General features: G+C 35.6%; 1 protein-coding gene across 4 annotated transcripts in view; it reads right to left on the bottom strand.

Moving 5' to 3' along the window:
- Positions 1-1695: 1695 nt before the first annotated feature.
- SNX10 (sorting nexin 10) overlaps positions 1696-11742 on the bottom strand; it is a 67240-nt gene continuing 57193 nt past the window's right edge. For all 4 annotated transcript variants that reach the window (XM_010855386.1, XM_010855388.1, XM_010855387.1 and 1 more), the window contains exons 6-7: positions 3995-4204; positions 1696-3541 (exon numbers count right to left, since the gene is read on the bottom strand). In XM_010855386.1, the coding sequence (XP_010853688.1) occupies positions 3460-3541; positions 3995-4204 (292 nt within the window). In that variant the 3' untranslated portion in view covers positions 1696-3459. The remainder of the gene's footprint in view (positions 3542-3994; positions 4205-11742) is intronic.

Raw genomic sequence — 11742 nt, 5'->3', positions numbered from 1 at the left:
CGGTGTGGGGTTTTGGATGCATCTACACTTCTCGTCGGGGGAGAAAGGGTATTTTCCTGTTTAGCATAAACCATCTGCGTAGTGTCTTTAGAGTGTAAATTCCGCAGAAAAATTGTAGCTTAATTTTTTTTCCTCGTTTCCTATTATTTTGAAAGGAAATCTTCGGAATTTTGGAGAAAAGGGGTCAACTACCAGTTTGCACAGCTAAAATAAATTAGCGTCCAGTGCACTGTTCCTAACAATGATCTAGAAAAGTTTCCATCAAGAGAGAAGAGCAATTGTGTTTGACTTAAAGGAACAATGGTGACTCGTTTGTGAGCTGCATATGGCAAAGAAGAAAGCCAGAATCCTTTGTAAATATTTCAAATTTAAAGAAATTGTTGCTTATGTACATCCTAAAATTTTTGAATTCCATTCTACTAAAATGTATTAATTTCATATGACCTTTATGTGCAAAGGAAAATTGTACCTATGCTTTGAATGTCTAATTACAATAACTAATTTCAGACAGCTTTTTGTATTTGAAAATGTGTATATACATGTTATATATATAATAAAGGTCTATATTCCAAACAAAAGCAGAAAATAGTATTGAAATAAATTGTCCCTCTGTTGAAAAGATGCTGCATTGTATTCACAAAGTGACTTAAATTATTAAGAAGAAAACTTACTTAGAAATAGAATAAGCTTTTGCTATTTTTGTCTTAAAATTTTAGAAGCCTTTCATGGAAAAGGGTCTTCCTTTATGGCTGAAATATTGAAAACCTTATCTGTACCACAGCTGCTCAATAATGATGAATCCTCAAGGCACCAAAAACGTTTTGAGTTCAAAACAGCATTCAATTTAATGCTGGGATATAATGGTAATTGTGGCTAAGAGAAATGAATTTGTGTAAATTCTTAAGAGCCATAAAAGAATTTTTTTTAATCTTACTATAGTAAGGTTATTGCATATCACTTGTTTGTATTTAATTATTTAGTAAAATGTGAACTAGAGTTAAAAAGCTCCTGCAAGATATTTAATATCTTAAGGTACATAACTCAAGAGTAGCATTTCTGTTTTTCCTTAGTAATTTTTAAAACTTGAAATTTTAACTCAATTTCTTTAATCACTTTCTTCCAAGTGAGACTTTAAAAGAAGCCCTAAGTAACAGGTTGTTGACTTTCATTGTTGAAACTTTCGAATTATACATAAAATCAGTTCTGAAACAGAACACATAAATTAGCTTAATAGGTGAATAGCATACCCTTTCAGAATTAGCCAGAGAAATATAGATTTGCTGTATATAAATCATAAAGCATCCAGGATAAGAATTCTTTAAATTTGTTACATTTTAAATAGTTTTAAATAAACATCTATTTTGTTTAGTTATGTAAGTAATTGTTTTCTTTCTCTAAAGAAAGTTTTATAAAAATATGCCAGAGAAAAATAAGAGACTTGAACAAAGCAAGAAAGCCACTAGGGGCTGAAGTTCATTTAAATCTCTCAGCTGCTGGGAAATCAGTTTTAGGAAGCCAGTACTTAGATATCAAAACAACCAAACCAAGGCTATGCCTTAAATGTATACAACTACAGTGAATATGAAATCAAATTTTAACAAAATTATCCATTAAAAATTACTGATGATTCAGAAATATACTGAATTTAGATCTAAGTCAGAAGAAATATATTGTATAAAATAAGCAACAAACAAGTTATTTTTTTCATGTTTAATGTGAAAATGATGATCTCATGAAGTTTACATACCACAGTATTACGCATTACTTAATATCAATTTTGACGGCTATAGTTTCATCATCTAAGAATTACAATTGGTGGCACGATATATGCTTTTCAAAACTACTGTAAAACAGAACATGAATACAAATACATATTGCCAAGGAGCTGGTGACCACACTGAAATGACTGAATGGCAAACTTCACATGTCAGCAAAATAAAAAGAAACTGCTAAATCTTTTTTCCTCCAGTATTAAAATAATGAGTCTTAGATGATAAAGTAGTAAGATCCAAGATACATTAAATCAAAATATTTACAAAAAGTTCAATAACATTTTAGACCAAACAGAAAACAAAAAGGCAAAATTAAGGAAATCATTCATATTCTAAATTTAATTTTTTCTGTTGAGTCTCAGTTACAAGCATTTCAAAGACTTTTAAAAATAATACAGTAACTTTTAATAAACTCCTAGTTAAAATGAGGGTGAGGTAACATTTAATTAAAGCAACAAGTTATCCCCCTTATATAAAGATATCTTCTTGTTAATTTCAGAGATATTTCATACCATTCAACAAGGAAGAAATATGAACAGTTATCTCAAGAAAATGCTGTCTTATCTGAAATTTGAAGTTCAATGTAGTTTATCTAAGATATTTTATCTTTGACCACTATAAAAAGAGACATTTTGTTAAATTATACCAATCCTTAGGCAGATGCCTTAAAAGAAAGGACTTTTTAAAAATGAATAATTAATTCTGAAATTAGCAAGTTCATATCCTTTTCTATATTATGGGAATATTTACTGGCAAATTTTATTAATTTTTATAAGATCCTACTTTTAACTTAAAGTAACAAGCAACCGTCACAGATACTGAAAGTTATCTAGTGCTAAGAAATTGCACATTAAGTCAGAAAATAAATCATGAACCTGTAATTCTAATTACACACAGATAATGAAAACAAATGGTTTGTTCCCAGAAACCATGTGTTAAAGCTGATTTTGAACAATGAAAATGTATTTCTGAATCTATATATTGCAGATTCTTACTGCTAAGCCACCAGGGAAGCCCTCTATATATTGCAAATATAAGCAAAATGACTAGCGCTATTTCTGGGCTTTTTATTTTTAAAGATGTAAACATTATTTTAACATGTCTCTATTCATAAGATACGTTTTCCATCTAAGTGTGAAATGGAATAATGGAAAGGTTAAACACTCTTAAAATATTTCAATCAACCATTCCAAAGCTCAGTGTTTTTCCAGTGCAGAGGAGGTACCCACAAAATTCCAGCTGCCTGTCTGAGAGAGGCATTCTGGTCTGTGCCGTAAGTCATACACATACCTGCTGTGTTTATGCTAACACTGCCCCAGTAATACAAGAAGAAATGCTCCATCTGGATTTGAAGTGCTACCTATTTACCTATCTTTTAAAATGCAATAAAGCCAACTAGATTTTGTTTAAACATATAAATCATTTCATCTGAGGGCAGGATCTCATTTTACCAATAGCGTGCGCTGATCAAGGAGAGTGCTGCATTCACAGGCTTTTAGCTTTTCACAGAAGCTTAGCCAAAATCAGACAACATAAAAATACCACTAATAAACAACACAACATCTTTACGAATTCAAATACTTAATATGACAGTGAGCTTTAGGTAAGAATATATTATTTGCAAGCTTTATTCTCTATGACTGGACACAATTTGCTATTCCTAAAATGGTAACATTAGAATTATTTTTCAGGATTCCTGCGGAGCTGTGCTCATTTTACATCCGTGCGAACTGCTGTCATCACTACTATGTCCAAACCCAGAGGATGAACTGGAAAAGAAGAGAGGGGGGAAAATAATAAAAAGAGGAAATTGGTTTTCACAACACACTCAAAGCCTGAGTAACAGAGGAGAACTTTAATTATCTCCAGTCACAAAGAGAGACAGGAAATTTGGACTTTTAATTAGCCATTTGGAGTGCAGTTGGATATTTTTTTAGCTAGATAATTTAAACGCGAATAATTCAAGTCTGACTAAATGAAAGTCACATAATCAGAATGCAGATAATTGAATTTCTACTGCATTCATTAATTCAGTGTGGAGGTGTGTGTGAAGACTACTATGATGAGCTGTCACAGCTCAATAAAATCTCAGTCAATTAATTTTTTCATTATCTTAGTATTACATCAACAAAAAGTGGAGTGTATATATGTCTATACACACGCATATGTGTACGATGTGTTATATAAATACATATACGTTAAATCAAAATGCAAGGAAATACCTTTCTGAATCATAATCTATATCGTTTTCTTTTTTTCCTTCCTCTTCTTCAGGGAAACGTCTGTTCATCAAGGCAAACTTGTGAATTGCTTCTTCTACAGAGTACTTAGTCTGCCCAGAAACACATGCCTCGATGTCTTCTGAATTTAGATGACTTTGCAGGAAGAGGTGAAGGCTGCTATCTGAAAGCAGAAGTGCATTCTGTAGAACCCTATGTAAAAGAAAAAAGAAGACATGATCAGTGCACAGGGAGGGACAATTATAGGACGGGAGAGAGAAAAACATTAGAAATGTGCCACTGAAGTGATTTCTCTACTATGGCAAACTTGGCATCAATTACAGACTCTCCCTATTAAAAGGATGAAAGCATATGTTAACTTTTATTCGATTATTTGGAAATTTAGGTGAGTAAAAACATGAAGCTAATAGTTAAGAACATCTGTTAAAAGAATAACTTCAAGGACATTTCTTCAATTTAACCATCTGTTATGACCATGTGGATTAATTATGGAAATATTTTGCTTAGATAGTCAGAGAAATTTATTCTGCCTTTAAAAAATTTACTGCCTACCAGCATGTCAGTTCTGTGATCTTTATTGGTTAGGCTGTCATGAAACATCAAAACTTTCAACAACTATTAAAAACTATATTAAAAAGTCAGTACATTTCTCAGCATGTCTTACATTTTCAAACTTTACAAAGATGCTTATATACAGGTTCACAAGGGCTCAATTGAGAGGGAGCATTTTTTGAATACTTAAGGTTGACCTGAAATTTCTCCAGAATCTTCAGCATATTTTAAAATGAGTCACTAAATAAAATTGCTCCCAGTCAGTTTTACCATATATGTAATTAAAGTATGATAAGTCAGTAACAAGTACATACTAGCCTTCCCACATTCCAAGATCAAAATTTACAAAGGGAATACAGATTTCAGCTAGTACATCATGGAGAATGAAAAAGTGCCCTGTAGCCAAAGGTACACATCCTCAAATTCGTTTTATCAGTTAATGTGTCTTTTCTGAAATGCATATCAAAGAACACCCTTATGTTTAAATAAAAATTGGTTTTCTCTTTTTAGCAACGATTTTGACATATGATAATTTAGTCTCTGTTAATAGTTCAATAATGGCAACCCACTCCAGTATTCTTGCCTGGAAAACCCCTTGGACTGAGGAGCCTGGTAGGCTACAGTCCATGGGGTCGCAAATAGTCGGACACGACTGAGCGACTTCACTCACTCACTCAATAGTTCAATAATGATGTAACACAAGACTCTAAGACCGGATGCTGGGGACAAACCTGAAACACTGAAACGCACGTATAATTCTGTTCAACAGGATTTTCCATGTGGAGATCTATGAGACATAGAGTATTTCAGACCAACAAAACTTACCTTATATTCTGCATTTTTAGATGCAGAAAACAAGTTAATTAGAAAAGTAAATCTCTTTTGATCATTCATATCAATTTACTTAAAAACCAAGGTCACTGGAATATTTCCTTCTCTTTCAAATAAGACAGTTATTTCTTAAGGAAGGCAAGCATCTAAAAATACACAATATCAAAACCAAAATCGGGCTGTCCTCTTTGCTTCAGATAGGTTTACAAATGGTTTTTGAGAAAACTTTCTTTACTGACCTACTAAAATGAAAAGTAAAACCTTTGTGCGTTTTTAAAAGGCAAAGCCTCAAGCCAAATAGCTAAATACTTCCACTCTTCCATGTCCTCTGCCCTGAATTCCCTCAGTAAATGACCATATCACATGATAAAGATTAATTTACCAAGTACAAGGAGTAAAGTAGTAAATCCTTTTTACTACTCTTTGAGATTTATTTTCTACATTTATAAATGTTTACCACTCTTGTTTTAAATGCTTCAAATCAAGAGAAGATTTATATAGCAACGACCCATTAATATTAACTTGCCTTCGCTGTGAAGTTTGAACTGAGTGTTTCCTGTGTCCCTTTTTCAGTGGTTTCCTGCCCACGATGTTACAAGTAACTGTTCATGGGATTATACTTACTGCTTTGTTTCTGTTGGAAATGTGTTTTATTTTCTTTATAAAATAATGGGTAATCTTTAAAATTGATTTTGGATGCTTCGAGGCATTACACCACAAAAGTAATGAGCACTAATGCCAATGCTATTGGACACAAATTCATTTTAGCTTTATTTCATGTCTAAAGCAATTCTATTGAGCCTTGAACTGGTCACACACTGTTATTAACTTGCTAGTAACCTAACACATGGGTACAGCAAACAAAAGTGATCAGAGTCCAGGTTGATCAGGACCTCGAGGCTACTGTCTTTTTTCTTGAACTATAATTCAATTTCCAATTTTACTGTACATTAGACTCATTATTTCCCGGTCTTGTCTTTTCTGCTTCATACTGCCATCTGGAGGACACACAAGTGAACAGCCAGAGGGAGCTTGGCACACCTAGTTCAAAATTCTGAAAGGGGAGAAGGATGTGGCTGGGAACATCTGAAGACCCGTACAGGCTCTTGAGTGCAAAAACATCTGCCCAGTTTAGGTTTTGTGAATTTCCTCTGTCTGGTTAGCTAAATTTATGCCACTGTACTCCATTAATAAGTTTTAAATAAGCAAAAATAATTTTTTTATTGTATTTATGATTTTTATTTTCAGTCAAGTGTTTCATTCCAAAATTAAAAATACAAAATTTTCACAGTGTTTTCCCATCTGGTTCAGTAAACATAATTAGTTCATTTTAAGTAATATCTGATTTACTATATATCAGAGTATTGTGACTGCCATCATAATATTAAATCCTATTTTTACCCTAGTCATACTTGCACCACATTTTCCCCAAATTTAATAGCAGAAAATCAACTTCAAACTTGACATCAACTTCAAACTTAAAATAAAGAGTACTTTGTAAAACAGTCAGTAAAATGTCACCTTTATAAGTCTCCATAAAAATAAACGTATATAATTTTCAAGCCCTCATAAAAGGAACAAAAAATAGCCTCTAGAATTTTAAAGGAATTTTAAGCACAAGGTATTTATAACATGAGTCAAAAGTTATTCCTTTCTCCATAATAACTTTAAACAAAGCAAAACCTGTTTTTCCTTGAATTAAACACATTTGAAAATCTGGTTTTCCTCAACATGAGTTTATTAGGTGTATTCTATATTGCTTCAGCTGAGAATATATATAGCTATGCAAACCATGTAACCCTAACTAAGGATGCCCTGAGTCTACAGAACCCAACATAATGATATATATACACATCTGTATAGCGGCTGGAAGGTTAGCAGTTTGATGTAGAAAAAAAAATTAATTCAGCCTGTTTACCTCTTACCATGAGAAAAAAATAAAACCTACAAATCTTCATTGAAGACATTCATGATCTGTGCTGTGGTGCCCTCTATTGAACATAAAGACTTATAAAAATTGTGTGTGTGTGTGTGTGTGTGTAACACTAGCTGTAGTGTTTCCATGATATCCTTTCATAAAAATTTTTTATATAAATTCATTAAATTTTTAAGACATACATTACTGTAATATGAAAGTCTACCTTGTAAGGTACATGTAGTTATATTAATGGGATGAATTCAGTGAAAGCTGGCACCCACTTGTGATAGCAAAGTGCAAAAAAATAGTAGGAATGCCAGTTTCATAGCTGGAGACTTACCAACAGAGCTTATAATTTAGTCTATAACTTCTTTGTTCATAACTATTAGTAAAAGTGACTTACAATTTAAAATTAGCCAGGGAGGAAATCCCAAAGGGAGATTATACCCAAGACTGAGGAAAAATGAATATATTTGAAAAATTTCACAATCATACCAACTTTAGCTAGCATTTAAGAGTTCTAATTATAAAGCTGCCAGTTCCTGGGATTAATATAGTGCCTCCACCTTTCTTATAATTTCCTTATCTATAAAATTGAGATGAAACTTGACTCCTAATATTGTCATAGGTATTGAGATAAAACATGTAAAAAGCTAAATGTAGCCAATAAAATGGTATAAATTCCTCTTCTTTGGTACCTCAGCAAAGGAACAACTTTCTAATTTCTCTATGAAGACTGCCTGGCTATGTACTTTGCTATCAAATATGTATTAACTTCACAGATGACCTTAAAATGGAAAAAATACATATTTATATTATAGATACACACCTATGCACAGAAACAGCAGTATTTTGGTTTCAAAGAAGTTGAACATATACAACACTCTTTAACTTCAAAATTTATATAAAAACCAAGTTTTTTAAGAATTCAAAAAGCAGCATGTTTATTTGGGGCATTTATTGGGGAGCCCCCTAATTTCATTCCCCTTCATCATCACCAGTTTAAAAACCAAGTCTTAAAAATACACGCTAAAAAGAGAATTCCCTGGTGGTCCAGTGGTTGGGACTCTGTGCGTCCACTGCAGGGAGTGCAGGTTCAATCCCTGGTCAGGGAACGAGGATCCTGCATGCTGTGTGGTGCAGCCAACAATAATTAAAAATACATGCTAAAAATCTACAATACACAGGCATATTTCGTACTTTAATATTGTGGTGTTTTCTTCTTAAATTCCCAAAGTGCCCTACAAACAAGGAACAGGCTACCAATAGTAGCCTCACTTAACAGGTAACCAACAGAGCCTCAGGGGACCTCAAGGTGGGGTCAGGACACAGATGGCTGAGTTGCACGTTGCATCCAGTTTCCCAAAGTGGGCTTAGGCTGGGGGGACAGAGGGGTCCACTAGAGGCAAAGACATGCAAGGTTGCTATTTCTACACACACTGGACAAAGAACAGGACTATGTATCAGATTTGAGGGGCACAGAAAAGACGGTGGGGAGGATAGCAGGGGCCACAGCATTCAAGGCCTTTAAGTGAGGACTAAACCCAAAGTGTGGTATTAGACTCCTTGTTTCCTTCAGGAGCAGACTACATAGAAGCACCAGCTTTCACTTTTTATGTGAAATTCATCTCTTGGAGACTAATGTTCACAGACCATAACGGGACAAATAACATCACAATGGTGTCTGCTCCATGATTTGACTTCTGGATGACATCAAGATTCAACTTTAATGAATCAAGACATCCCTGATAAGTATGCAGTTGCCTCCCTGCTAGAATGGAAGCTTCAAGAGGACAAGGATATGTGTCTGTCTTATGCAGTCCTATATCTTCAGTACCCAGCCTGGTCAAAAGCAGTCACTTCATATATTGGCTCACTGAGTCCTTTCCCAACCTTCCTTTGAATGACACAACTACCCGTGAGGCCGGTGGTGCGTGTATTACATTATCGCACTTTCCAGCAAACCAAGGCTCACAGGAATGAATGACTTTTCTGAGGTTTCAGAGCCAGAAAACAACCAGGAGCCAAGATTCACAGGAGACCTGGAACCCAATCCCTCCAGCTCCTGACCCAAGACACTTTCCATTATGACCTCTGCGTGAAATTCAACCAGCAAACTGCCAAACACAGCATGCAAGAGTAACCTAGAGTAGCTACGCACAGCCCCTCAACAGCCTGCTGACTCTCACACTGGCAGGAATTTGGTTGCCCAATTGTGCAAGGAAAGGTCACGTTCAAAACAATGAAGTAATTCCTGGTCAAAAAAACACAGTCCTTGAGCTTAACAAGCAACATAAGCAGAGAGACACATGGTGTCCTTTGATCTCAAATAAGGACACTTCTCTACAGAAAACACGCAGCTCCCCAAATGCTTACGGAGACTGCAGGATATGACTAGCCCTGTCCGGGACTCACTGGTGATGGCCGGTCTGCAGTTTCCCCCAGCAGCATCTGGAGTGACAGGCCACTCTGCAAACTTGTCTGTGGGGATCAGGTCTTTAGGGAGAGGCCATCAGCCACCTGGGTCTCATATAGACAATTAAAATTGGAGCTATCCCCAAAAGGAAAGGGCAGGAAAAACTTGAGCAGGTCTTTGTTCTGTCATGCCTAGGAAACGCCACAGAACACCACTGTGAGGATTTCTGAGGACTTGGCTCAGTTAGATTCTTCTGTTCTCTTGACATTTTTATTCCTCCATTTCCCGCCTCCACCTTTTTCTTTTCCAGCCCTCCCTCAATTTATAACCTTGGCTGTTTCTGTATGTCTCTATGACCCCTTCAAAGGAAAAGCATGATACCAATCTAATAGAAATAAATATTAATATTCATGTGGATACTTAATACCCAAGCCTTTGATGAGTGAGCCATAGAGAGAGAGAGAGCCAGAGGGCAGTATATTATTTCAGGCTAGCTCGAAGGTGCCGAGTAGAACATTCAAGATGGTTTCAGATCCTGAAGCTAGTAGAAAAAGAGTTCAGGAGACTGGGCCCTGCACTAACTAGTAGTCATAGGACTCAGCTTATTCCCTTATCTATAAATAGGAAGATAGAAAAATTAGCTCAAAGCTATTTCATGTCTAAGTGCATTAAAATAGTGGCTGATACTTGGCTATCACACATTATACTTCAGTCTGTTGTGAGTGCTTTACATTCATTAACTGATTTAATCCTCTTGACAGCCTTATGAAGTAGATACTATTATTACCCCATTTTACAGGTGGGCAAACACAAGCGCGGAGGAGGTAAAAGGCTTGCCTAAATTCCCAGCTAAAGTAGCAGAAGCAGGATTTGAACCCAGGCAGTCTGGCCTCAGAGTCTGTGTGCAGATTAGTGTGTTGTCCCATGGGATGAATATTCCACTATTACAGAGTAGAAATTAAAAAAAGAGGAATCATAGCAGTGTGAATTCAAGTCACTTTCACTGCAGCACCAACCATAACCAAGTGTTCCAGAGTTAATAACCCTCTGTGTCCATGTGTGCTAAGACAATCAGTTGTGTCCAACTCTTTACAGCACCATGGATTGTACCTGCCAGGCTTTTCTGTCCATGGGCTTCTCCAGGCAAGAATACTGGAGTGGGTAGCCATTCCCTTGTCCAGCAGATCTTCCTGACACAGGAATTAAACCCATGTCTCTTACATCTCCTGCATTGGAAGGCAGGTTCTTTATCACTAGCGCCACCTGGGAAGCCCTAATAACCCACTAAGACTATTCAAACACCAATAAATACTCCCTTATAAACATTCCCTCCAAAGAGTAGCAACAAGTTATTCACTTAGAGGAGCTCAGAACACTGTTAGCAGCCCACTGTAGAGCTGATGTTGGTATGTCGATCCTAAACGTTGTAAATACAGAGTTTCTAAGAAGTGCTTTTAATAAGGAACATTTGTTTCCTGGCAACTTTTACTCTTGTCAGCTAAACTCCCAAGCAATTTGGCTCTGCTTTATAGCTTAAGGGAGTATATATTTATTATCTGATTCAATTAGTTCATTGTTTTCTTTCTGGAAGGTTTGGTCCTGAATATGCACTGTGTGAGGTGAGCCACAAGATGGTGCTCTAATATAGGAAATGACTGAGCACAGTGCAGCACAAATGGATTTATAGTTCTGAGGAGGATTAGTATTGGCTTCTATTGGCCAATACCTGAAAGTTACTGTAGAGGACTGAATTGTGTCTCCTTGAGAGAGATGTTCTTCTTAAATCCCAGTAACCTATGATCATGACCTTTGGAAATAAGATTTTAGCAGGTGTAATTAAATTAAGGATCTCAAGACAGATGATCCTGGATTTAGGGTGGGCTCTAAATCCAATGATTGATGTTCTTTTGAGAGAAAGGAAAGTAAATCTGAGACACAGAGAAAAGAAAGACATGTAAGGATGGAGGCAGGGGTTAAACTAGCTTCCCTGGTGGTTCAGACTCTGCCTACAAT

The sequence above is a fragment of the Bison bison genome, unplaced genomic scaffold (assembly GCF_000754665.1).
Source record: "Bison bison bison isolate TAMUID 2011002044 unplaced genomic scaffold, Bison_UMD1.0 scf7180017864364, whole genome shotgun sequence".
Lineage (NCBI taxonomy): Eukaryota > Metazoa > Chordata > Mammalia > Artiodactyla > Bovidae > Bison > Bison bison.
This window is presented reverse-complemented; position numbering and strand designations above follow the sequence as displayed.